Raw genomic sequence first — 27,661 nt, forward strand, 5'->3', positions numbered from 1 at the left:
CCAATACGAGGACCGAGGCCAGTGTACCAAACTAAGGGAATGTTTGGTTAGAGGATTTAAATTATGATTTGAATCATTGTTTATAATTCGTTACAGTGTTTTCTTTTACAAAAAATACACGTAAATAAAAAATAATTCTAATCACATAATTCTAATCTATAAACTAAACGTCTCCTAATGCAATTCCTGATGCATACAGTGAGTGGAAGGTGTGGAAGGTACAAAGATGTGTGGTTCATCTACATATTTTCAATGTAAACCGATTGCGGTTAACAAAAAAAAAAATCATTTCCCCCTAGATGTCCTCAACTAAAGCTCACCATTAGATCTAATTTAAATGACTTATTTTTTCTACATTATTTGTGTCAATGGTTTAGATATTTACGTGGAATTGATGAAAATATACATTTTCCACGAGCCCTAACAATAATAATAACAATAAAAGTAATAACACTAACAAAAAAACACTAGCTAGCTACCTAGGGTTTGATTTTGGAATAAATCAAAGTTCTCCTACCAATTTATCCCTTACGTTTTTTAAACTTAACTTTGGAATTAGAGGTTAAGTCCCGTTCATTTTACCGATTCGAGTTTTATTATAGTAAAAAGCTATCAGAAACAGTCACATCTAACTTTTTTACTACAATAAAAAACTCTCACATAAAGTCATAAGTGCTTTTGAAGATTAAGAGTATCTGCAATCTGTTTATAAATACTTGTTGCACCTTAATCAGGAAGTTAAAATACTTACAAAAGTAACCTTCTTAGCTGAATTAGCTACTGGTTGATGATTAAAAAAATAAAAAAAAAATAAAAAAAAAAAGAAGAAGCTAACGACACTTTGGCCTTTGCATTTTAATTTTAATCAAAAGCGTAAACTTAGCCCTCTGCCTACTTTAGGTAATTGCCACTTCAACTAATACTTGTGTTCTGTCGGCCTGCAAAAGAAAATTAAATCATCTCAACATGAGACAACTATATATAATATGTATATATATATATATATATAGGTCTCTATAGCAAATAAAGTAAGGAAGTTGGCCAGAAATAATGGTGTCTGATAGTGATTTTATTAAGCAAATTTCCTTTCTTTTTGGTATAGATTTTTTAACAAAATTTGAATCCGTCAAAAGTTTAAACCTTCAATAAGCAGGGTAGTTCTATAATTATTTTGTTTTCTTTTTGTATAAGTAATTGCAAGAGGGAAATAGTTATCAAGAACAAACAGTTTAAAAGATGGATCTACTTCTGATCAATAAATTTCAAATAGATCAATGTATATAGATATAATTACAGCATATATGACTAGTGTTAAACTAAACTAAAACATTTTTTTTAGACATTCAGAAAGTTCAGAAAAGGATCACTTGACAGAAAACAATTGCTAATATGCCATTTTATGTAGTCCCTGCAACCAATAAGTTTTACACTCCTGACATACAATAACGTATGAAGAGGAAGGATATTAGTTTGAGTCCATGAGACTCTATTCACTGGTGTTTATGTTTAAGATGGTCTGGCAAAATGGGGATGGACATGGTGGAACATGCACTTCAACAACTCCTTCAAGCATCTGCACAACCTTCAACAACTCCTTTTGGGCATTCACATCTTGGCTTCTTATCTTCTCTGAGAAAGCGAATGCTGTTGTAGCCACAAACACCAACACCTTGTGCAACACTCAATGAAAAACGAATATTATCTGGTATAGTCCAGAGAGAAGTCCAACTCACACTACCAGAAGTGAAACTCTTTGGATGAGAATATTGTGCCAAAACTCTATCAAGACTAAGAGCCGCTCGTAAATACTAGTCCTTTGCAGAAAACATCATTTCTTTGTCAGATTGAACCTTTCACCATTTTTTCCAACTACATGTAGCCTGACTCGACCAATTGTATGCCTGCGGTTTTGTAATAAGGCTCATTCTCGTAGTCTGTTGGCAAATTCACGGTGTTGAGGACAAGACTCCCATCATTTCGCAAACGTAGTTGGACTCTCCCTTTGGAATAGTTTGTCTCTGATTGACAAGAAGAAAGAAAGAGTCTCTCCCATGTCCATCACCTGAGAAGGTAACACGGTATCTGTAGGATTCTTGAAAGTTCCCCATAAGTTGTTTGAATTATTATCTTGGAGCATGAAGTTTCTTTCTTTGCTCATAAAAGCGTGGACAACAACTCCAAGAATGGTCTCTGATTTCCATAGTTCCTTGCCTTGAGGACTAGTCAGCACAAAACATCCTTTCCATTGTCAGATTGAACCTTTCACCATTTTTTCCAACAACCTACACGTAGCCTGACTCGTTGAAAACCAATTGTATGCCTGCGGGTTTGTAATAAGGCTCATTCGCGTAGTCTGTTGGCAAATTCAGTGTTTTGTGCTGCTTTGCAGAAAACATGATTTCCTTTGTCAGATTGAACCTTTCACCATTTTTTCCAACAATATACATGTAGCCTGACTCGTTGAAAACCAATTGTATCCCTGCGGTTTTGTAATAAGGCTCATTCGCGTAGTCTGTTGGCAAATTCACGGTGTCGAGGACAAGATTCCCATCATTTCGCAAACGTAGTTGGAATCTCCCTTTGGAATAGTTTGTCTCTGATTGACGAGAAGAAAGAAAGTCTCTCCCATGTCCATCACCTGAGAAGTTAACATGGTATCTGTAGGATTCTTGAAAGTTTCCCTTCAGTTGTTTGAATTATTATCTTGGAGCACAAAGTTTCCTTCATTGCTCATAAAAGCATGGACAACAACTCTAAGAATGGTCTCTGATTTCCATAGTTCCTTGCCTTGAGGACTAGTCAGCACAAGTCCGCGATTAGCAGTGAGGTTGACTTTTGAGTCTTTTGGTGCTAGTTGATCCCCGTTCGCATACCAAACGACGGTTTTGTCCAGTATTTTTGCATACCAAATGCAAAGCAAGAAGAGATCATATTGGTTCTGTGCTTGGCGGAAGCCAAGGCAAAATCACCAGATGAAGAAACTCAATAAGAGTTCTCCTTTTTAGCAAACAGAGAAGCTCCGATGGTTATGTTTCCGTTGTTATTTTGGGCTAAAGAAGAAGTTGTTAGAAGAAGAAACAAGGGAAAAAGGATGATCCCAAGTGATAAAGCCATAGCCAGAAGCTGCAAATTTGATTAATATAGATGAAAATAAGAAAAGGGTCGTGTTATGGTTCTAGGAACAACATGATCACAGAAAACTTCAAGAAAGGACAGAAAAAGGTTTTATGTATGTAAGGTTAACGCAAAGAAAGGCCAAAGGAATAAGAAGAGTAGCAACCATTAATAAACTATCTGATGTCATTGTTGAATTAAAGAAAAAGAAGAATAGGGAACGACCAAGTAAGTAGTGAATATTTTATAGACACAAGTTGTGAAAAGAATGTTTAGAAACAAAGAGAACAATAAATATTGAAGGATATATTTGCGTGGTTTGAGTTTGAATTTGACATAGAAAACTTAACAATGCCGACATTTCTGGCCTTATTTAAAGGCAAGAAAATTAAGACTACACTAGAAAGGCAATAAACAGTCGAGATCCGATATAATAGATGGATAAAACTGTAAACATTAATATATTAAACCCCCTTGTATCTGAAGGAAAGTTAAGCAGTAGTTTGACATATATATAACTCGCTACTACAGGCCCTGATTTCAGTTAATTATTTTTTACATGAATTTCATTTGTTTACTTTGAAATTATAGTACTGCACTGTCCTTTAAGCAAGAAATATAAGCAATTAAAGCAGGTTTTTTTTTTTTTCTTCTCCTTATATAAAGACTTTTTACTAAATTTTGTTTTGAAATCTGAACAAGAAAGAAAGGAGTTTTATAGAATATGACTATATGGGAAACTGTAGTCAAAGAAGCAGATATAACGATCCCTCCCTTGACCATCAAACAAACTAGTAAACTAATACCACGTATTCATTCAACTGATCTGGTTATTATAACAGAGTTCCTCTGCCAGAAAATTATAAAGAGGTGAACAAGAGTTATTAACCATGAAACCATGAAAATGGTAGATCTTCATATGAAGTCATAAACAGATGATGAATCTTGAAGGATAGCACGAGGGAAAGGATGGTAATTTAGAAGAAAATATATTTTGAGAGCGAGAGAGAAGAATCGACAAAACATTTTAGCTGTAAAGGTTTAGTATTCCTACTACTTAAAAGGAGGTCAAATTTTGATAGCAAATCTTTTACTTAAATGATTTAATACGTGTAGATTTCTTTCATCTGGTTCAACTCTGCAAAGTCTCACCAATCACCACAACAAAATCACATATTCACATATCTGGGGGCATAAGGCAGAAATGCCTCATCATGTATTTTAAAATTTTGCAGCAACTTGCAAAATTAAATTCAATAAATAAATAAATAAATAAAAATACATTTACTAGGTAATAAGCACTACCAAAAAGATAAATATGTAAGAAATGATTACCATTTAAGATCAACTTCTTACAGATTCCTCTTAGTACATTTCCCTCCTTATGTTTTTCCTGAATCTAACTCTAGAAGTAAAGAATTATTAGAATACGAGCTAAAATATAATTGGAGAAATGGCGCAAATGGGGAAAAACAAGAAAGAAAAATTATAGAGATCTGATTCTCCTGCCTATCCAACAGTAAAATAAGTAAGGAAACTGCAAAAATTTGGAAAGAGAATGACATATATTTATCTCTCTTTCCTTTAGAGATCTCTACATAGATGTTTTACATGTTTACTTGTTCTGGATGGGGTTCGATTTGCTGCGCGGGGCTTTCCTTAAACTTGTCTCTACAGATCTCTGCGCATCTTCCAGAGTTTTACTGGTCACTTTGGCAGAAAATGAAGCAACTGAGACTAACAATCTTCTGGGTTGGTTTCTATCCAGTGTATGAACCTGTCTCTCTTCACAGGGTGCTAGCGAAGAACATAGAGAAGTTTGCATGAGAATCATAGCAAAGAAGACAACCAAAGCTCTCTGACTGGTTTTCATGGCGGTGGCTTGCTTAATAAGAAAGAGAAATAGAGATATCTTTATGTAGTTTTCTATCTAAAGAAGGTGATGGTGCATGCAAGTTATATGAAGTTGCAGCCAAAGAGAGTGTAATAATATATAGATGTCACTCAACAAAACTTTAAAATAACAAACATGTTTCCACTAAGTCAAAAATTGTCACATGATAATACTTGAGTTTCAATAATTTGTGGGTCCTCCAAAATTCACATAATGGTAGTTCACTTGCAAATTAGTAGAAAATTTCTCTAGTTGTTACTGAAAAAATAGCTATCGCAACAGCTTTGTTTTCAACCATCAGATTTGTATTAGAAATTATATGTTTTGCGTAACTTTTTAATCTGATATGATTTTGATTAAATCTAATAATCAGTAACTAACTCTACCGATAGGGAGGTCTTCTAGAGAAATACCCAATTACTTTATTCGAAAAAAAAAATAAAAATAAAACAATTACTTTATTACTCAATAAAAAAAAATAAAAAAAAAAACCTTGGTTTTTGCATGACAAAATCATAGCCTAAGAATCCTTTAGTCAATCAGTGGGTATCAGTGGTTTTGTTGCACTGTTACAAGGGCTGGTTGACAAACTGGCGGGGCAAAGTGTGTAAGTGTAAGATAAAGGAAAGTAACTGAACAGGAATGTTGGGAAAATAATGGCAGAAAATTCTGTACTCTGGCTTCACAAACTTTCCAACTGCTCAATTAGGTGGCCGTAATAGATTTCTAAATAAATCCTCAGCCTTAGTAATACTGATTCTGCATTGGAACAGAACTTAGAAGCTGCGGATCATGTGATGTTAAATTAAGAACCATATTTTCCTGACTTCTCTGAAAACTTTGAATATTTTACATAATGTCTCATGTGACTTATCACATGAGACCAAATTAGTCACCTCATTTTTCTGTACTTGTTTGTATAATTTAACTAAATAGTATTCTGTGTATGATCAGTTTGACAAACACAGCTAAACTTGGCTGGGTAGGCTTGCTTTTAATCCCCGTCATATTCCAGGAAACTGCCATATTCCCCTTTCATCAACTACTACCTTTGGCAAATCTTTTTTTTCTTCTAATTTTCAACATTAGTCAAATTAACTGGACAAATGGATAACCTTTTACCATGATCAAACTTAACTGGTTTCTTGCTTCAGAAAAATTCCTCTGATATACGGAGATACACTTTCATTGAGGTGTTTCACCATTAGCCAACTTAACATGAAATCTGCTACAGAATTTAGGAATACATATATTAATTCTATAAATCTTTCAGTCACATAATATTTATCTAAGAAAATCCTTAGCTTAAATACATAAATTGTATTATTTAAGCTCTAGGATTTTCTCAGTCATTACAAATAAGGCTCATTCGCGTAGTCTGTTGGCAAATTCACGGTGTTGAGGACAAGACTCCCATCATTTTGCAAACGTAGTTGGACTCTCCCTTTGGAATAGTTTCTCTGATTGACAAGAAGAAAGAAAGAGTCTCTCCCATGTCCATCACCTGAGAAGGTAACACGGTATCTGTAGGATTCTTGAAAGTTCCCCATAAGTTGTTTGAATTATTATCTTGGAGCATGAAGTTTCTTTCTTTGCTCATAAAAGCGTGGACAACAACTCCAAGAATGGTCTCTGATTTCCATAGTTCCTTGCCTTGAGGCTAGTCAGCACAAAACATCCTTTCCATTGTCAGATTGAACCTTTCACCATTTTTTCCAACAACCTACACGTAGCCTGACTCGTTGAAAGCCAATTGTATGCCTGCGGGTTTGTAATAAGGCTCATTCGCGTAGTCTGTTGGCAAATTCAGTGTTTTGTGCTGCTTTGCAGAAAACATCATTTCCTTTGTCAGATTGAACCTTTCACCATTTTTTCCAACAATATACATGTAGCCTGACTCGTTGAAAACCAATTGAATCCCTGCGGTTTTGTAATAAGGCTCATTCGCGTAGTCTGTTGGCAAATTCACGGTGTCGAGGACAAGATTCCCATCATTTTGCAAACGTAGTTGGAATCTCCCTTTGGAATAGTTTATCTCTGATTGACGAGAAGAAAGAAAGTCTCTCCCATGTCCATCACCTGAGAAGTTAACACGGATTCTTGAAAGTTTCCCTTCAGTTGTTTGAATTATTATCTTGGAGCACAAAGTTTCCTTCATTGCTCATAAAAGCATGGACAACAACTCTAAGAATGGTCTCTGATTTCCATAGTTCCTTGCCTTGAGGACTAGTCAGCACAAGTCCGCGATTAGCAGTGAGGTTGACTTTTGAGTCTTTTGGTGCTAGTTGATCCCCGTTCGCATACCAAACGACGGTTTTGTCCAGTATTTTTGCATACCAAATGCAAAGCAAGAAGAGATCATATTGGTTCTGTGCTTGGCGGAAGCCAAGGCAAAATCACCAGATGAAGAAACTCAATAAGAGTTCTCCTTTTTAGCAAACAGAGAAGCTCCGATGGTTATGTTTCCGTTGTTATTTTGGGCTAAAGAAGAAGTTGTTAGAAGAAGAAACAAGGCAAAGAGGATGATCCCAAGTGATAAAGCCATAGCCAGAAGCTGAAAATTTGATTAATATAGATGAAAATAAGAAAAGGGTCATGTTATGGTTCTAGGAACAACATGATCACAGAAGACTTCAAGAAAGGACAGAAAAAGGTTTTATGTATGTAAGGTTAACGTAAAGAAAGGCCAAAGGAATAAGAAGAGGAGCAACCATTAATAAACTATCTGATGTCATTGTTGAATTAAAGAAAAAGAAGAATAGGGAACGACCAAGTAAGTAATGAATATTTTATAGACAACTTGTGAAAAGAATGTTAAGAAACAAAGAGAACAGTAAATATTGAAGGATATATTTGCGTGGTTTGACTTGAGTTTGACATAGAAAACTTAACAATGCCGACATTTCTGGCCTTATTTAAAGGCAAGAAAATTAAGACTACACTAGAAAGGCATAAACAGTCGAGATCCGATATATTAGATGGATTTTAAAACAGTAAACATTAATATACTAAACCCCCTTGTATCTGAAGGAATATATTAGATGGATTTTAAAATAAGCAGTTAATTATTTTTTACATGAATTTCATTTGTTTACTTTGAAATTATAGTACTGCACTGTCCTTTAAGCAAGAAATATAAGCAATCAAAGCAGGTTTTTTTTTTTTTTCTCTCCTTATATAAAGACTTTTTACTAAATTATGTTTTGAAATCTGAACAAGAAAGAAAGGAGTTTTATAGAATATGACTATATGGGAAACTGTAGTCAAAGAAGCAGAAATAACGATCCCTCCCTTGACCATCAAACAAACTAGTAAACTAAAATCACGTATTCATTCAACTGATCTGGTTATTATAACAGAGTTCCTCTGCCAGAAAATTATAAAGAGGTGAACAAGAGTTATTAACCATGAAACCATGAAAATGGTAGATCTTCATATGAAGTCATAAACAGATGATGAATCTTGAAGGATAGCACGAGGGAAAGGATGGTAATTTAGAAGAAAATATATTTTGAGAGCGAGAGAGAAGAATCGACAAAACATTTTAGCTGTAAAGGTTTAGTATTCCTACTACTTAAAAGGAGGTCAAATTTTGATAGCAAATCTTTTACTTAAATGATTTAATACGTGTTTTTTCTTTCATCTGGTTCAACTCTGCAAAGTCTCACCAATCACCACAACAAAATCACATATTCACATATCTGGGGGCATAAGGCAGAAATGCCTTATCATGTATTTTAAAATTTTGCAGCAACTTGCAAAATTAGATTCAATAAATAAATAAATAAATAAAAATACATTTACTAGGTAATAAGCACTACCAAAAAGATAAATATGTAAGAAATGATTACTATTTAAGATCAACTTCTTACAGATTCCTCTTAGTACATTTCCCTCCTTATGTTTTTCCTGAATCTAACTCTAGAAGTAAAGAATTATTAGAATACGAGCTAAAATATAATTGGAGAAATGGCGCAAATGGGGAAAAACAAGAAAGAAAAATTATAGAGATCTGATTCTCCTGCCTATCCAACAGTAAAATAAGTAAGGAAACTGCAAAAATTTGGAAAGAGAATGACATATATTTATCTCTCTTTCCTTTAGAGATCTCTACATAGATGTTTTACATGTTTACTTGTTCTGGATGGGGTTCGATTTGCTGCGCGGGGCTTTCCTTAAACTTGTCTCTACAGATCTCTGCGCATCTTCCAGAGTTTTACTGGTCACTTTGGCAGAAAATGAAGCAACTGAGACTAACAATCTTCTGGGTTGGTTTCTATCCAGTGTATGAACCTGTCTCTCTTCACAGGGTGCTAGCGAAGAACATAGAGAAGTTTGCATGAGAATCATAGCAAAGAAGACAACCAAAGCTCTCTGACTGGTTTTCATGGCGGTGGCTTGCTTAATAAGAAAGAGAAATAGAGATATCTTTATGTAGTTTTCTATCTAAAGAAGGTGATGGTGCATGCATGCTATATGAAGTTGCAGCCTAAGAGAGAGTGTAATAATATATAGATGTCACTCAACAAAACTTTAAAATAACAAACATGTTTCCACTAAGTCAAAAATTGTCACATGATAATACTTGAGTTTCAATAATTTGTGGGTCCTCCAAAATTCACATAATGGTAGTTCACTTGCAAATTAGTAGAAAATTTCTCTAGTTGTTACTGAAAAAATAGCCATCGCAACGGCTTTGTTTTCAACCATCAGATTTGTATTAGAAATTATATGTTTTGCGTAACTTTTTAATCTGATATGATTTTGATTAAATCTAATAATCAGTAACTAACTCTACCGATAGGGAGGTCTTCTAGAGAAATACCCAATTACTTTATTCGAAAATAAAAAAAAAATAAAACAATTACTTTATTACTCAATAAAAAAAATAAAATAAAAAAACCTTGGTTTTTGCATGACAAAATCATAGCCTAAGAATCCTTTAGTCAATCAGTGGGTATCAGTGGTTTTGTTGCACTGTTACAAGGGCTGGTTGACAAACTGGCGGGGCAAAGTGTGTAAGTGTAAGATAAAGGAAAGTAACTGAACAGGAATGTTGGGAAAATAATGGCAGAAAATTCTGTACTCTGGCTTCACAAACTTTCCAACTGCTCAATTAGGTGGCCGTAATAGATTTCTAAATAAATCCTCAGCCTTAGTAATACTGATTCTGCATTGGAACAGAACTTAGAAGCTGCGGATCATGTGATGTTAAATTAAGAACCATATTTTCCTGACTTCTCTGAAAACTTTGAATATTTTACATAATGTCTCATGTGACTTATCACATGAGACCAAATTAGTCACCTCATTTTTCTGTACTTGTTTGTATAATTTAACTAAATAGTATTCTGTGTATGATCAGTTTGACAAACACAGCTAAACTTGGCTGGGTAGGCTTGCTTTTAATCCCCGTCATATTCCAGGAAACTGCCATATTCCCCTTTCATCAACTACTACCTTTGGCAAATCTTTTTTTTCTTCTAATTTTCAACATTAGTCAAATTAACTGGACAAATGGATAACCTTTTACCATGATCAAACTTAACTGGTTTCTTGCTTCAGAAAAATTCCTCTGATATACGGAGATACACTTTCATTGAGGTGTTTCACCATTAGCCCTTTTATTCTTGTGTGTGTGTGTGTATTGGAGGAAATTTTCTTGTAATTAAGTTTGATTCCTTTATGAACCTGCCTGAACTCGTTTCCGCAATCTTTAAGAAATATAGAATGATAATTTTCTAAAATAAACGGATTTGCTTCAATAAACTATGTGATTTGCATCAATAATTTAGTCACTCTATTTAATTCACTAGGGATGGAAAACTCAATTCTTTACAATAAGAGCTCATCTGCTTGGTAGAAGTAAATGGATTCTAGAGGTTTGAAGAGAATTTATATATTACAAGATCTGGTCAAGGAACTCCTGAAAGCTGCATCAAAATTTGACTAAATTTGCCTTTTTTATTTTATTTTATTTTATTTTATTTTAAGCTTGGATTCAAAATACATGTGGATAAAAAGATTCCCTTTAGAAAAACATGTGGTCTACGCCAGCAAGACTAATGTAGAAGAAATGGTGCTGACTTCTTCAAACCCCTTTGGATGCATGATCAAACACTGCAGCTTGAAACTAGGTAACATGGTTTTTTGCTGTCAACCATGCTTGTTTGAAGATTGTGGACTAGATGCTGATCAATGACAGAAACTGATCTCATGATCCTGACTACTGAGGCATGATCATCTTAGTCATAAACAGTTTCAAACTCCCAAACTTGGAAAGCCACTATAATCTAACTGTCATGCAGTTCCCAAGATTTCTTGCCACATGTTTACATTAACTTTTCCAACATAAATCACTAGCATTTCAAAACTGGATTGGACTTTCTTCCAAGTCTATGAACTCACCAAAGTTTTTAATACTTTCAATCATGTGAAATGTATAAATTAACACAAAAATTATCTCAACAGATATAAAAGTAAAGAAAGAGTACAGAGTTAAGAAATTTATCTCATTCAATTTCGCTGACGGCAGACAATATAGAAGCACCCTCCTTCCATGAAACGCTGTCGTAGCCAAATTGCCTTGCAAAACAAGAAATCAACTGCTCCTGAATTATTTCCTCTGCAGGAAGCGCCATGTTTGTCTCCTTTCTCAATGATGTAACTTCTTTATCTGCAATCCCACATGGTACAATGTGCTTAAAATAGTTCAAATCTGGATCAATATTGAATGCCAGCCCATGAGAGGTGATTGCATACGAAATCCGAACTCCAATTGCACCAATCTTTCTATCTCCAACCCAAACCCCGGTTTCACCTGTTCGTCCAGCATGAGCTTTGACATCATACAAAGACGCCAATTCAATCATAGTAGATTCGAGTTTCTCAACATAATTCCGAGCACCAAGTCCAATATCACGGAGAGAAATAATAGGATACAAGACGGCTTGATGTGGACCATGAAATGTTATGTCTCCTCCTCTCTGCGTATAGTGCAGTTCAGCACCTATATTTTTAAGGTCGGGCTCGGGAACTAACAGATTGTGGTCGGTCCTCCGTTTTCCAAGAGTATACGTTGGTGGATGTTGCAGGGACAAAAGGGTATCTGGTATCTTGTGAACTTTTCTAGCATTTACCAGATTTTCTTGCAACTTAAGTGCATCCAAATAGTTGACGATGCCCATTTTCCATACCTCAAGATTTCGAGGAATTCTCATTCCCTGCACAGCACAGCACAAAGATTCAGTACCCCTGATTAGAATAAATGCGTGAATTCCTTTTTTTTTTTTTTTTAATTTGTCACATGGACACCGACCACCAAACTATCAAATGATTGTTCACATATTCAGAAATTTAAAAACTAGGATTAAAGATTGATAAGCACAAGCATATACACTAAAATTGTGATACACTAAATTCATTGGCTCACCCATGATTTATTCATTCTCACCATTACTATTATTCACATTAGAGCTACTAACTTCAAATAGTGCAACTTTTGAAGGCCGCCATATAACTAAAAACAAAACAAAAGAACTAACGTAATTCATCCATTGGCTCACCCATGATTTATTCATTCTCACCATTACTATTATTCACATTAGAGCTACTAACTTCAAATAGTGCCAACTTTTGAAGGCCGCCATATAACTAAAAACAAAACAAAAGAACTAACGTAATTCAAAAACAAAACAAAACAAAAAACAAAAAACAAAAAAAAAAACAAAACAAAACAAACAACACTTTGTGTATCGTGTAGTTGATATTTAATTAACATAGCTCGTTCACATAGGCATTTCAACAAACATTTAATGGCCAACTAACCAAAACCAGGAATTCAACTTTTCTGAAGAACAACTTTTCTGAAATGTTTTTCCAACTGGCGTGAAAGAGAACCATACAAGGAACTTGAATGACGTTAAGCAGGAATTCTGCAATCCAAAAAAAAAAAAAAAAAACTGTAAATTTCAGAGCTTTGGAACAAAATGCACTTACCTAGAGATGTCGAAACACCACACATATACAATTATACAACTCAAAAGCTCTCTGAAAGCACCATTGACTCGCGCTAGAAAGCAGATCCGGCATTGATTTTGGAGGATAAAAGTGGTTTTAAGGTTTATTTATTGGGTGGAAGAAGTGCAATTTTGGTTGGGAAAAAAAAAAGCGCTTTTGTCTTGTGCTGATTCAAAGGACCAGAACCAAAAGTAGAAGATAGTAGATAAGAGTGCCAAATTTGGTTTCCTTGTTTTCTTATTCATTTATTTATTTATTTGTCAATTTTTGTGATGAAACTTTTGTTTATTTGCAGACCTTTTAAAGTTGCATTCTTTTCAAGTTCTGTTTAGAAGGTTTGTAGTCGGTCTTGGAAGTTGGAACTATTTGCGTATCTGTTGGGAAAGGAAGAATCTTACCAAAAATAAATAATGTAGATTAAAACGATTTACTGGCCATTTAATTCGTCTGACGTTTACATTAATTTATGACATTCAAAAGATCATTCTTTGAGATACCTCCAATTAAATGTTTATCATTTAAGACTGCACACTCACATAGATATTAATGCGAAATCAAATCAGATGATTCGCACTGAAGATTGCACATGATAAATGATGTAAATCTGTAAGATTTTGAAAAATAAAAAATAATAAGAACATGAAGAAAATCTAACGGTTGAACACGGCGGAAGTACAAACCTCAGGTGGCTCTGGGTATATACAAACCTCAGCTCTTTTTATTGCAAGAGAAACTGGAATTCACTATTATATACAAGAAATTAGTCTTTATAACCCTTTTTTTTTATCTTTTTTGGATAGCAAGTTGCTCTTTAACCCAGGAAAAAAAATAAATTAAAAAAATAAATAGCTGAACAGTTTTACATTTTTTTTAAGGTGCAATTATAATAAGACAGTGAAAACTGAGAACAATCTTTTTTGGATAGCAAGTTGCTCTTTAACCCAGGAAAAAAAATAAATTAAAAAAATAAATAGCTGAACAGTTCTACATTTTTTTTAAGGTGCAATTATAATAAGACAGTGAAAACTGAGAACAAACATAAACAACTCATGAAGAACAAGAAAGCATGCAGACTCCTGGTCTATATGCCCAAGCCGGTGGCAAGCGAGCATTTTTTTCCATTCCCGGCTGCTCATCGAACGGCCGTTCCACTACTTTAAGCAGCCGCCGAACCTCTCCAAAATCACCTTGTTCGGCAGCATCGATGGCACTCTGGCAGAGATAATTCCTGAGAATGTATTTGGGATTCACTGCATTCATGGAGGCCTTCCTCTCTTCATCTGATATGCCACTTGCCGCTAACTGCAAAAACCAAGTGAAATTGAGAGAAATGAACTTAAAAGTAGAGAGCAGCTTTTCTGCTACTTTTCATTCGCTTTGACATGATAAATGAAACATTCAATAACTAGTCACAGTCCTTTTTATTTCAAAGTGAAATAGAGAGGACCAGCGGTTAGATATTATTGCAACTCCTTGTCCTAATCCTTGATGACCGTATGAAAACTATGAAGTGAATCGCTAATCGAAAAATGCTAAATATCTACCGTGCAAGATTTTTGATATACGGGGATTTACAGTATAAATGTGTTTTAAGTGTGCTTGCACGTAGCCAAAGAACCAAAAAGCATGTTATTATCATACCTCCTCTATGTAGGATTTTACCCATCCAATCCACGCCTCTTTGCGCTCCTTCCCAATATCCAACAGAACAGCTTTAAGTGGGATCAACAGCTCCTCTTCCGGGATGCTGGGATCAGCTCTGATGTTGGACAACAACCGAAAGAAGTTTGTGTAATCGACTTTGTCAACAGCCATGTTGTTGAGGAGTTTACTGATCAACTGTTTATTGTATTTAGGAAGACCAAGTTTTCTAGTCATTATAGCTTGATACTCGTCCATAAATTTGGTTCCATATCTGCAACAAGTCAAGGAGCAAAAAAAAATCAAGCACATGCTAACTAACAAATTCTCTTACGAACAAAGAACTAGAAACAAAAACTACCTCTCCATGGCATAATTTGCCTCTTTATCATCTATCAACTGAGCAGCAGACAAAGTTGTGGCAAACTGTGCAATATTCCACAAGCCTATGTCAGGCTGATTTGCAAAACAATATCTCCTGCCAGGAAGATCTGTAGTATTCGGTGTGTAACTTGGATCAAATGCGTCCAAAAATCCAAACGGACCATAATCAATGGTGAGTCCCAAAATGCTCATGTTATCAGTGTTCAAAACACCATGAGTAAAACCAACCCCCTGCCAGCTAGCAACCAAGGATGCAGTACGCTCAGCAACCTCCACGGCCCAAGCTGTACAAGATTACAACGGAAGGAATAAGGTAATGAAGAAGTTCAAAATTCTGATTCTGAAGTATTTCTTCAGTTATTTCAGAGGGTATATTAAGATAACAAAATCTAAACCTTGTGTCTGTTCCCAAAGCCAAAACGCTAGCTGCAACTATATTGAACAACATAACAAGTGAAAGTTTACAATTCAACCAATATGTAAACTAGAGTTGTTAGTATGTCTCGCTAGCACAAGAGCAAACTACAGGCATTACCTGCATACTTATTAGAAGTCAGATCCACGACTGAATGATCTTCATCGCCTGTGCTAAAAGATAAACTTTCACTTTTGTCCATATTCTCAATATGAGGAAAGTGATGCTTAATGGCATAGTCTGCAAGAGCACGAACAATTCCAAGGTCCTCTTTGCCTCTAGATGCATGTATTTGGTATGAACCAAATCGCAGAAAGGATTGGGAAACTCTGCAGACAATTGCACCAGGCTCATCCTTTGGGTTCCCACTACAAACAAAGGTATGTCAATTCAGTAAATTATATGAAAAACCAGTTATTCAATGGATACAATTCTTGGGAATTCATGATACCCAGTTTCGTCTGTTAGGATTAACACAAAACTATGAAATCTCCAATCCAACTAAAAAGAGTAAATTTAACTGGAAGATCAAAAAGGAACCTTCTCAAATAAATAAAAGGGCTAACTCATGTTTTATTTTAACTTGAATTAATAAAATAAGTTTCCACAACAAAAGGAAACCATGCGGTGACAGTAAAGTGCTAGTAGCATAATAATCCAAGTTTGCTGAACATACTCATAGAACATATCTCGAGTAACAAATTTTCCTGTTGTCACAAGACAAAGAGCTCGAGTTGTTGGAATTCCAAGACTATGCATTGCCTCACTGCAAAGGAACTCCCTAATGCTACTGCGCAGCACTGCGAGCCCATCGGCAAATCGACTGTAGGGAGTCTTCCCGGCACCTTTAAGCTGCAGTTCCCATCTCTGGGACTTAGAATTAATAACCTCACCAAGAGTTATTGCCCGACCATCTCCCAACTGCCCAGCCCACATACCAAATTGATGTCCTCCATAGCATTGGGCATAAGGGACCCTGCAAAACAAACATTCAATCCAGACTGTGCACAAAATCTCTAAGGGCCTAAAATTCAAGTCTCGTAACGCAGGCTTGAGTTTAATACTTACGCTCCCACCAAAGGAGATGCACCAGAGAACAGAAGAGGAAAATCTGGCCTTTCAAACCTGAAACTCCAACACAACTATTATTACTTCCATGAAGAACGACCCAGAAAATATGAAATGGAAACCTTCCTGAATCATAAATGAAAAGTGAACTACCTTTCTTTTTTAATTTCACCGGTAAGTAATAAAGTTACTTCCTTCAATATATTCTCAAGATTGTAGCAATTCATCACCATTATACATGTGTAAGTCACTAATTAACTATCATGGTAAGATTAATGTACTGCCAAGTGATAAATGATGTTTTTCTATTCTCAATGAAACTCACCTAACACTCTCTTATGTTCTTTCTTTCGTATAAATTTTGTTTTTTTTATTTTTGAACTACGATTACTGAACAGAATAATAACTTTGGTATTCTAGGTATCACAACAAACGAGATTACTCACTCTTTAGGATCTAAATCAAGCAAATCAGCCACTGATTCTGACCACGCAACAAGCTGAGGTTTATCCACTTCCGCTGAGGGTAACACTTTTGTATAACACGCATGCAAAACCTGAAAAATCAAAACAATTTCTTGATTAAAAAAATGTTTCTTTCGACTAAATATTTATATCACAAGCAATTAATCACTCCAGACATTGCGGATTAGAAAAGTGCAAGCTTTTTCCCTCTCCGCCATTTTCTCAGCAACCACACAGAATATTAGGTCAAGAAAATTAAATAAGCAAATCAAACCTCTCGCGGCATCGTATCGGTCCTGGGATCGCCAGGCAGTTCACGGACAAAGGAGTGATCCCAATTCAGATCCTCGAGCTTCAACCTAGCTCTCTTCGCGCCGTTACCAAAACCATCGTCTCGCTGATCTTCGCCGCCGCGTAGGCTCTGGTTCTGCAAATCGCGCGCGACGGAGTCGACGGCGGCGGCGGTTTCCGGCGAGGGAGAGGGAGAGGGAGAGTCCATGGAAACACCGCCGGAGCTAGCGTGGCATGCGAGTGGCAGGCGGGGAAATTTGGTGGGGATGGAGGGGTAAAATGGGAATTTCGGAGAGGAGTGGCGGTGGCGGAGGGAGGCGGCGGAGCGAGAGAGGTGAGAGAGAGAAGGGAGTGGGAATGAGGAAGCCTTGGATGAAAAATGGGAAAGCATTTGCGTTAATTTTTTCTTTTTCTTTTTTTTTTTATTTTTTTTTATTTTCTGTTTTGTTTGTTTGACTATTGTAGGAAAGAAAATATTTATTTTTTTTATTTTCTGTTTTGTTTGTTTGACTATTGTAGGAAAGAAAATAACCGCTATTTGATTAAGGCTACGTTTTGTCTTTGGCTAAACAGGACTTTTGAGTTTTGAGTAGTTTGTGTTTCTTCTGCTGTTTTCTGACTAGCATACGTAACAATAATGCCTGCCATGAGATTATTCATCCCATTTCATGACTTCTTTTCCTTAAGAGAAAAAAACAAAAAGGCTAATAATAATCTTTTAATGTATTTTGAGAAATTTTATTGGCATCGTTTATCTCATATTTCATTACATTAAAATAGATAAAAACTAATAAATTTTTATAAAGATATTATATTACATCCTAAACGTATTTTGGGCACCATGTTTTGTTAGCTAAAGAAGCTGCCTAAAAAAAATTATAAAAATAAAAAAAAAAAACACTAGAAATGCTTTTCATTGAGATTTTATTTTGACAGTTAACAATTTCAGAGAATGGCTTGCTATTTTTTAATCGTGTAGGAAATTTTTAGATTTCATTCACAAAATTGCGTAATGTTCTAAGGTCAAGTTGAAATATCCACTCGCGTTTATTTATTCAGAAAAAAAAAAGAGAAAAAAAAAAAAAGGGCTTTGAGAGATTGTAATTTTAAAAGATGCATGTAAAGAGATGAGACACTAAACTCTAACTAATCAAAGATTAGAGAGCGCTGATCGTGTTTAAAAAGAACTACACCTGCAAATGACAAAACAAAAAGTGAAGAGGATTTGATCCAGACCAGAAACGCATTTTAACAGCCAAAAAAACGCGTTTCAGAAACGGTCAGCCAATGGCCTGCACGGAACTCAAAAGAGTTATTAACTGATAAAGAAAATGCATCATAAAGTCGTTTCAAGTCCGCCTTTCCTCGCCGAATCCACACCTCCATCAATGTTCTTGTTCGTACAGATCCACTCTCCAATCCCTTTGCCCTAATTACCAAATACAGAAAATAAATAAATTAAAATAGAAATAAAATAACAAATGTTGTGCCCCCAAACTCCTCAAATTTCCAATTTCGCCCCACAATTCGAAGAAAACACTCCCACCTCGAATTCGCTCTCCTTCACCGATCGACCGTCTTCTCTGCGCCTCAAATTTTCTCGCTTCGAATTCAACTTGTCTTAGGTTCCAGTTCCGATTCATGCCTCGAATTGTAGCCAATTTCTGTGATTTGACCATTTTCGACCCGAACTAGGTTTCAACAGCTCGAGTTCCCGAAGAAATTGACGCCATTTTCGCTCTCCGTGAGCTTCTCCGACGTCGCTTTGCTGGGGCTTTAGTTAAAGCTTTGGTCTTTGAGAAGTTACAATGGACTACGGGCTCTCTGATAGCAGTGGTGAGCTAACTGAGAAGATTCTGTTCGAATATGCTTTTTGTGTGTTCGTTTTCTGTAAGGGATTTTTCCGCTGAATTTTGATGAACTTCTAGCTCGTACTAAATCGTGCCTTCTTTGTTGAGCAATTACTGATTTTGACGTTGTTGCCTAGAATTTACTCTTGATTGGTCCCATTTATTGCTAAATCTTTCTGGTTTTGAAAGTAAAGATCTTTCTTTTGATGGACTTTATGGAGCATAGTGTGGAGATTAGGTTAAGTTTTGGCGAGTTCTGTGCGTTTTATGGTTACTTTAACCTTAGGATTTTCATGGCTATCACCTTGGATCGACTTGATGGTGTTCTTGAAGACCACTTTTTACTTGAAGAAACAAAAACATTTTCTTTTGAGCAATTCTCAGTAGTTCAAGTTGGTCAGAGTTTATTCTACATAGTAATTATTGTAGTTTCTTCTCGTTTCATCTATTGATTTCAAGTTGACAGTAGAAGGATTTGAAGAGAGATTGTGTAGAAAAGAGTGATTAGCTCTGCGTAGTAAGAAAATGTTGTGATTTCTTCCAATTTCCAAGCATATTTCTCTTGCTACTGCCACTTACTGTGAGCTTTATTGAGTTATAGTTAATGTTAGATTAGACTAGTTTGACATGAATGGCTGGCTAAGATAGTCATAAATTCAGATGTTGGACAGTATTAATAGTTGGCATTTAATATAGACACTAGTTTAAGTATCCTTCAGCTTAATATAATTTTTAGATGTAACTTGTATTTGGTGCTTCATCTGGAGTCCTTAAATGTTACATTAAGTGAGAAGTGAGAGGTAACTTTATTTACTTGAGAAGGTTAAGGCACTGGATGACAACTCGGATGGAGTAGTTCCCAGTCACTTGTTTGTATGTACATCATGTCCCCTGTTCCGTTTTTCTTGCAATCATGGTGCGTGTGTCTTAACCTCCACGAACCGCTTTGCATGTTTTTATATGAATATGATGGCATTGCTGTAGCTGCTTGGTAGAGCCAATAATTTGTTAATTGAATGATGTGGGATTGCTTACTTGATAAGCCTACAAACTTTGAACCTGCACATAAAAATTCAAATGTTGTTTCTTCTTTTTTGAATAAATTGCAGGTACAGACGATGATCTTCCCCCTTCTCATCAAAATAGATTCCAGCGAGGAGGTCGTGCTTCTGGAAATGGAAGATCTGCACCAGTTGGTTCTGCTCAGATGCCTAGGATCCATGGTGACATGGAAACCCAGATTCACCACATTGAGCAAGAAGCATACTGTTCAGTTCTTCGAGCCTTTAAAGCTCAATCTGATGCTATCACTTGGGTAGCTATTTGATTTTTCGTTTTCTTTCTTTTTTTCTGTCCATGTGAAGAAAAAGTATAAAGTAATCATGTTCATTCATAAAGTAATCATGTTCATTCATAATATGTATTTTCAGGACAAGGAGAGCTTAATTACGGAATTAAGAAAGGAGTTAAGAGTATCTGATGAGGAACACCGGGAGCTTCTGTCCAGGGTTAATGCCGATGATATGATCCGGAGAATAAGGTCTGATTACATCATGACATGTTGTGCTGATCAAGTTCATGAAAAACATAATTTACTTTTGGTCAGTTTCACGTTTTCACAGAAAGTGTAATAAATTATGATGTAGGGAATGGAGAAAGGCAAGTGGGCTTCAACCAGGCATGGGTAGTGCTCCTCAACCTGTTCACGACCCCATACCTAGTCCAACTGTTTCTGCATCGCGCAAAAAACAGAAAACGTCCCAGTCTGTAGCTTCATTGTCTCTTGGAGCTCCGCCACCTGCACTGCCTCCCTCTATGCAGCCGTCTTCATCAGCTTTAAGACGAGGTCCTCCTCCTGGAGCTCGAACCAAAAAGCCAAAATCAGTATGTTCTAAGAGTTTTTGGATATTGACAAACATGGTGAAATAATGAACTTTTTGGGTTTTTTTTTTTTTTTTTTCCATCTCTGTTAATGGATTATACTGCCTGCTGCATCCGCTATGTAGTCCATGCAGTACCCTTCTACAGGTGTCACTGGAAGGGCCCAAGCGACTAATCGGGGTTCCACAGGTGCCTTTGGAACAACTGAAGCTGCTGAGGGAGCAGCTTTTGATCCGTTAATAGGAAGAAAAGTTTGGACAAGGTGGCCTGAAGACAACCACTTCTACGAGGCCGTTATAACTGACTACAACGCTCTTGAGGTAATACCTATTTTTTTATATATATATAGCCAAATCTTGTACATAAATAAATTCCGGCCTTCTTTTGATCTTGCTATTCCCATTGTATTGGTAGGGTCGACATGCTCTGGTTTATGATATTAATACAGCAGATGAGACATGGGAATGGGTTAATCTCAAAGAGGTAAAACAGAACATTTTCTTTTGCTTTTGTTTGTTTGTTTTTATTTATTTTTGAATAGATTACGAAGACCCTTGATCCCCCAATGCCTTTCGGGCTTGAATTTCTTTTTAATAATAAATGACTGCTACTACTGTGAGACTCTTAAATGACTTTAATGAAAAGAGTTCATTTACTTTTGTGATCGACTTTTACGAATTTATTTTGGGTGCAACAGTTTGACAACTCGGTACTAAATACATTTTTCTTAACTTTGAACGTGGACTTGGTTGGACCAGCATCATGGTGTCAATAGGCGTTTGTTAGTCCATAATTCATTAATTCGATGAATGAAATTTATGTGGCTGTGAATATTCGGCTTTGCATGAAAATCTCTTATTTATTCAACCTTTATATTTAAGACTTTTTTTACCTGACCTTTATGGGCCAATTTGGTAGTGCTGTATATTTTGTGCTGAAGGAAAAAGCAGCTGTTACAAAAAGCAGCTGTTACAAAAAGCAGCTGAGTGTTTAGTAAACTGTAATTATATAAGTGTTGTTATAGCGTTTGGTAAATTGTGAGGTTGAATTGCTGTGGGTAGTTAAAAGGACCGTAATTAATAATCTTAAATTAATATATAAAGTAATTAATAATTAATAATTATTTAGCAAATAAAAATTAATATATTAATAATATAATAATTATGGATTACTTGCATCGTAGTACCTTCATTTTTACACAACTTGAACCATTGCACCATTCTAGACTCGGAATTAGGTAAATATGTACGGATTAATAACTAATTGTGTCCATGTACGTACTGATGGCACCTACCACTCGGCAAAAGTTGCTAATACACGGGCATGTCGTGCGTAAGCTTCTTATATAGTTTGTCTGTTGAACTGTTTACCTGAGATAATAAAATCAAATTTCAAAAGTTCTATCTGTTGCATTGTGAGGTACTTTTGCTAATGACTTTGAACCTTCTTATTGCAGATATCTCCTGAAGATATTAGGTGGGAAGGTGAAGATCCTGGGATTTCTCGTAAAGGTGGCCGCCCTGGACCCGGCCGAGGGAATAAGAAATCCATGACACGTGGTGGTGCAGTTCCTGGCGCTGGAAGGGGTAGAGGGACCACAAAGGGTCAATCAAAGAAAGATTTCCCTTTACAACAGAATGGCATTGGGAAGAAGGGTATGGGTGATATAGAAATACTTCACACGGACACGTTGATTAAGGAGGTATAAGAAAACAAATCTCTCTCTTAATTTTATTTCAAAGTATGTTTCCTAATTAGCTGCTCTCTTGATGACCTTTTTTTTCCCTCTGTATGCATGAACTTAAACAGGTTGAAAAAGTTTTTGGGGCTAGCCATCCTGACCCTATGGAAATTGAGAAGGCAAAAAAAGTGCTGAAAGTAAGAACCAAGAACTTTTACCCTTTGCTTTTCTTTGTGCACTAAGTGCTTTCTTTACATTATTTTGTGACATTGGTCCTAATCGCAGGACCATGAACAAGCTTTGGTCGATGCAATTGCGAAGCTTGAAGATGCATCTGACGGTGAAAGTGGTAATAACTAAATTACATATAATTATCTAGATAAAAAGTCGATGAAGCTATCCTACCCTTTGTTGTATCTTATTATCTTATTCTCGGATAGTCAGATTGACCTGGTTCTGTACAAATTTTTAATCAACGTCTTCCTTTTTTTTTTTCTTCTTTAGAGTAAGGGCTCCCAATTGTGTCGTTTAGTTACCAATCATGCTGACCTTGATCCATGTTAATATCAAATCTGTCGGGTATGAACACATTGACCATTTCTTTTATGGTAAACATTGTTACATAAATTATACCACCTGCCAATCTTTATCACCTTATTACGATTGACATGAGATAAGGGTGCCTACTTCCTGTGACATTGGAATTGTAGATTTATATTACATTGGATGTATGTCTTTTAAGGAACAATATGTCTAGAAAATTTTGTGGATGACAAATACACATCCTTCTTTTTCTCGTTTAATTTATTCGTTTTGCCTTAGAAGCAGATGAGGGAGATCATCCATTCTCTCAAGGGCAATCAATGGACCATGAACGAGGATGGAGGAAACGGCAGTTTGATGAGATGGGCGAAGGACGACCAGTTGAAGGTCCAAATGGTGATAAAATGGCTAGGGATGGAAGACTTGTACCGGATGATCAGCGTTACGACGGTGATGACGTGTAACACTTGGGGCCTTGGGATGTTCGTAGCGCCCAATTACATATGTATTTGTAGTGTGCCATATGCTAATTTAGTGACTCAACTAGGTTGATGACCCTTCTGTTGTATTTCATTTGCTAGGAGTAGGCTTTATTTCATTGTAAGTTTTAACTTAAAAGCAGGGAGAATGTTTCGTGTAAAAAAATTTTTGTAACAAACGACACTTGGTTTATGTAAAGATTGTTCTAATTATGGCCGCTTGTTTCTCCCTCTATCGCCATATGTAATTATATATCATTTGGCTATATGATAACTCTCTCGGATAGCTGCTTAATATTTTCACTGTGATGGCATATTAGAGGAAGAAAGCATACAAGACTCCAAATTCCTGCAGATTACACACCATAAATAGTTAGCATGTACACACAAAGCACGGGCTAAGAAGACAATTTGAAGGCAATATGTCCAAGCACAAGTTCTATAAAATGGCTGATAATCCTACAAGGATTCAACAAACTGAAGGATGCGATTCACCATCTGAGCATCATATTCCGGGCCTTCCATTTGGAAGTGACTCACCCCTTCTATCAGGTACGTTTCGACGCGCCCCACTGCCGAACTCATTTTGTTGTTCAACTGCTTTACGCTCGTGAACCCGTCCTTAGTCCCCATCACAAAGAGCTTTGGTTTTGGGGACTGAAGAATGGCTTTGTGATGTCTTCCAAATAGAATTGAGGCCATCATGCCAAAAGGGTATCCCAGACTTACATACCCCACAACTTGTTCTATTTGATGAACTGCTGAGCCTGCGATTGGCGCACCTGCATCGAAAATTGGGGGTAAAGATGATGTTAATTAATTTTCTTCACGACAAAATCGTGAAGATTAATCTCAATCTATGATGAGTACAGACAACAAAAGGGATGTTTCTAATGCGAAGATCACAAAATTAGAATCAAGAGGCGTAGTGTGGATTTCTTCAAGCAAAAAGGAACTTCAATTTTGATATCAAGTTAAGAATCCGAAGATCATATATTAACCTGTGTTGTAATAAATTAATAATCATCGGTGAAAAATAAACCTAAAATCTAATTTCCTACTAACCAAATAAATCCTTCAAACAAGCACAGAATGCATGAAAAAATATTTTGCCACTGAATCCTTCTTTTTAACACTCAGAATACCATCAATTTACAGATTGTATTAAAAATCCAAATTTCTTTTTGAGGACGTCTAAAAATCCAAACTTTTGGATAAATCAAGGACACTCGTATCACCAACAAGCTTAAACTTGAAAACTTACATGATCAAAGTCATAAATATGGCACAAGAGATAGCAAAAGAAAACCAATAAAAAACCAATCTTGGCCACGCCTACTTAAACAAATTAAAATTTATACATATTTTCTGTCTTTCCTGATCTGAAACATGGTGTATTTTCCCAATATCCAAAGCAATTCCTTCCCACCGAAAAAAACAGAAAAAAAAAATAGCATAGAACTTATCAAAACTCATAGAAAACCCCTGATCAAGCCATAAACCAGCACCAAATTCACAGATCCACAAAATCATCTTCCAAAACCAATTAACAAAGCAATACCCGGGAGCAAAAACCGGTTTCACTGCCATAAACATGCATCCATGAAAGACTAAAATCACCGAGAGAGAGATTGATTACCTGCGGAAGAACCCACCAACAAAATCCTGTTGACAGAGAGATTCTCGGAAACCCACTTGCAGACAGCAAGAACATCCCTGATTTCCCCAAATCCGGTCAGAGAAGCCCTCCCAGTGGACCTCCCAGCGCCTCTCATGTCGAAGGTCACAGCCCTCAGACCTTTCTCGGCCAACCCACTTGCTATTCCCCTGAGAAGGGCTTGACAACCGCCCAATATTGAGAATGGATGGACCAGAACCACCACAAGCTCGTCCTTGATCTCCCCTTTTGGTTTGAAGACCTTTGTGTGGAGCTTCACTCCATCGCTCGTCTCCACTGTGCAAGACTCGAACGTACAGTCTGACATCACATAAAAACTTTGGAGAGAGAGAGAGAGAGAGAGAGAGGGTTAATGCTGGTTGGACAATTCCAACTCCAACTACAATAGAAAAGTGAAAAACTGATAAAAGATTTTCACTTGGGTCGTGGAAGAAAGTTGGGCTGGTTTTTTTTAGGGGGAGGGATGTGGAAGGAAGAAACTGGTTTATGGTTTAATTTGGTTGCCCATAGGCCGTGGGATTAAATATGTCAATGGGATAAGTCTTACGAACCGCTTTTTTTTTTTTTTTTTTTTTTTGTTTAATTATTGAGTTAAACTAACAACTGTGCGAATTGTGATATTAATACCATTTCCATAATTGGGTGGTCCATTTCCTTGTTTTTTACCAAACTTTAATTTAAGTTTATGTAGCTTCCATAATAGCAAAATCAATAATATGAAAACGACATGTTATGCTTCCTCTAAAAAACGACATGTCGTTAATTGATTGACTCCCCCCTCTCTCTCTCTCTCTATTAATAGGATTGCATGTATAAATATCTGTTTGTACATGTGAACTTGTTAACATTCTTTTTAACATTCGGGTGGTCTTTGCAAGTAGATAGTTAAAAGTATAGTGATGGCAAATGATGGGATAATTAATGAAACATGGAGAAGTACTCAAAAAGGGAAAAACAAAAAACAAAAAAAAAACAAAAATCGCCTAGTGAGGGCATCAACTTTATGCTGAAGAATCTTGGACTAGATAATCAGTTGAAAGTAACTTCACTGCATTTTTTTCTCTGGAATCAATATACATACAAAGTGGAATCCACAAAAAAGTAGCTTTTCTTTTCCATTACTACTAAGGGGGATTGAATCCGAAAAAGAGAGTAGTTTTGGGTTCAAAATAGGCCTAAAAAAAAGAAAAAAATTGTTCGACTTATCCTTAAAATGTATTGAGTATAGATTTTTACTCATTATTGTTGATTAATACTCTTTTGATTAATATAATTATTTAATTAAAAATGATATTAATCAAGAAAAATAGTTAAAATGTAGACTCATATACACCGTAAGGGATATTTATCTCTTTTTTTCAAAAGGTTCCCAAACACCTGCTCCTTAATACTGTGCCTATCAATACTCATGCAATTTGGTTATGAACAATATAAATTGAGAAATAATCGTAGGTTAAAGTTTGTTTAAATTCACCGAGTCAAAAAAGCAAGACCCTTCTGGCTTCTGGTGACCCTCAAAGCTAGAAAGTAATATATATGTCTGACTTCAAAAGGGAACTAATTACAGAATTGATTAATTTGCGGAGTAGTTATTGGAAAAACTATCAACATCATGGCTTAAAGTCATGTCCCTAAGTTACCAACTCAGAGTGGGTCATAGGAGTTTCTCTTCCAAGTTTGCATTCATGCCATAAACACAATCTTTTATTTATTAAAAAAAAATCCTAAAATATCTTTCAATTTCACGCCTGTAATTATAACATTTTATATATCTTTGTTCAGCTGAAATATATGACCAGCTTCTTGTTGAACTTCTATTTTATTTGGTGTGAAAAAAAAAAAGAAAAAAATTGTTTAAATAAAGATCTCACACTATGACATCATATATATCGACATATCAAACAAAAACCGTGCTTGCCTCGACACCTTATGCATAGTACTCTCTTCGCCTTGTCTGCCACCTTTATTAATTTTCTGTTCTCTAAACCATATATGCTTGCAACAAGATTAAGCATGAACCGTGAACGTGATAATCATGTCATTCTCCTTCATCTTGCATGAAGGTTGTGTCACACGTATGTATGGCTGCCCTAGTCTAGGTGACTAAGGTATATATATATATTCTCTAAACCATATATGCTTGCAACAAGATTAAGCATGAACCGTGAACGTGATAATCATGTCATTCTCCTTCATCTTGCATGAAGGTTGTGTCACACGTATGTATGGCTGCCCTAGTCTAGGTGACTAAGGTATATA

The 27,661-nt window shown here is 35.9% G+C and overlaps 4 protein-coding genes across 8 annotated transcripts; 1 reads left to right on the plus strand and 3 right to left on the minus strand.

Moving 5' to 3' along the window:
• Window positions 1–10,424: 10,424 nt before the first annotated feature.
• Window positions 10,425–13,312, minus strand: LOC112091380 (octanoyltransferase). Its single transcript, XM_024164886.1, has 2 exons — window positions 13,007–13,312; window positions 10,425–12,231 (listed from the first exon to the last, which is right to left on the minus strand). Exon 2 carries the CDS (start codon window positions 12,226–12,228, stop codon window positions 11,521–11,523), a length of 708 nt encoding a protein of 235 aa, XP_024020654.1. The 5' UTR covers window positions 12,229–12,231; window positions 13,007–13,312; the 3' UTR covers window positions 10,425–11,520.
• Window positions 13,313–13,937: 625 nt separating this feature from the next.
• Window positions 13,938–17,740, minus strand: LOC21401375 (UPF0061 protein azo1574). The gene is made up of 8 exons (XM_024164704.1): window positions 17,274–17,740; window positions 16,982–17,091; window positions 16,536–16,592; window positions 16,144–16,443; window positions 15,588–15,835; window positions 15,030–15,336; window positions 14,669–14,942; window positions 13,938–14,329 (listed from the first exon to the last, which is right to left on the minus strand). Exons 1-8 carry the CDS (start codon window positions 17,679–17,681, stop codon window positions 14,075–14,077), a joined length of 1,959 nt encoding a protein of 652 aa, XP_024020472.1. The 5' UTR covers window positions 17,682–17,740; the 3' UTR covers window positions 13,938–14,074.
• Window positions 17,741–18,637: 897 nt separating this feature from the next.
• LOC21401377 (protein EMSY-LIKE 3) lies at window positions 18,638–23,990 on the plus strand. 3 transcript variants are annotated; one of them, XM_024164511.1, is made up of 10 exons: window positions 18,638–19,126; window positions 20,250–20,455; window positions 20,571–20,680; window positions 20,787–21,024; window positions 21,147–21,341; window positions 21,436–21,504; window positions 22,478–22,723; window positions 22,831–22,899; window positions 22,988–23,051; window positions 23,525–23,990. In XM_024164511.1, exons 1-10 carry the CDS (start codon window positions 19,099–19,101, stop codon window positions 23,707–23,709), a joined length of 1,410 nt encoding a protein of 469 aa, XP_024020279.1. In that variant the 5' UTR covers window positions 18,638–19,098; the 3' UTR covers window positions 23,710–23,990. The 3 variants fall into 3 exon arrangements, with proteins under 3 accessions (XP_024020279.1, XP_024020285.1, XP_024020288.1); XM_024164517.1 differs by having other exon boundaries at window positions 23,528–23,990; XM_024164520.1 differs by having other exon boundaries at window positions 23,531–23,990.
• A 1-nt stretch (window position 23,991) lies between these two features.
• On the minus strand, window positions 23,992–25,893 carry LOC21401378. 3 transcript variants are annotated; one of them, XM_024164526.1, is made up of 3 exons: window positions 25,364–25,893; window positions 24,188–24,506; window positions 23,992–24,073 (listed from the first exon to the last, which is right to left on the minus strand). In XM_024164526.1, the coding sequence occupies exons 1-3, from the start codon at window positions 25,707–25,709 to the stop codon at window positions 24,025–24,027; spliced, it is 714 nt and encodes a 237-aa protein (XP_024020294.1). In that variant the 5' UTR covers window positions 25,710–25,893; the 3' UTR covers window positions 23,992–24,024. The 3 variants fall into 3 exon arrangements, with proteins under 3 accessions (XP_024020294.1, XP_024020299.1, XP_010087382.1); XM_024164531.1 differs by having other exon boundaries at window positions 24,006–24,073; window positions 24,265–24,506; XM_010089080.2 differs by having other exon boundaries at window positions 24,046–24,506; window positions 25,364–25,892.
• Between the last annotated feature and the right edge of the window lie 1,768 nt (window positions 25,894–27,661).

This window comes from Morus notabilis, unplaced genomic scaffold (assembly GCF_000414095.1).
Source record: "Morus notabilis unplaced genomic scaffold, ASM41409v2 Scaffold89, whole genome shotgun sequence".
In the NCBI taxonomy this organism is placed as follows: domain Eukaryota; kingdom Viridiplantae; phylum Streptophyta; class Magnoliopsida; order Rosales; family Moraceae; genus Morus; species Morus notabilis.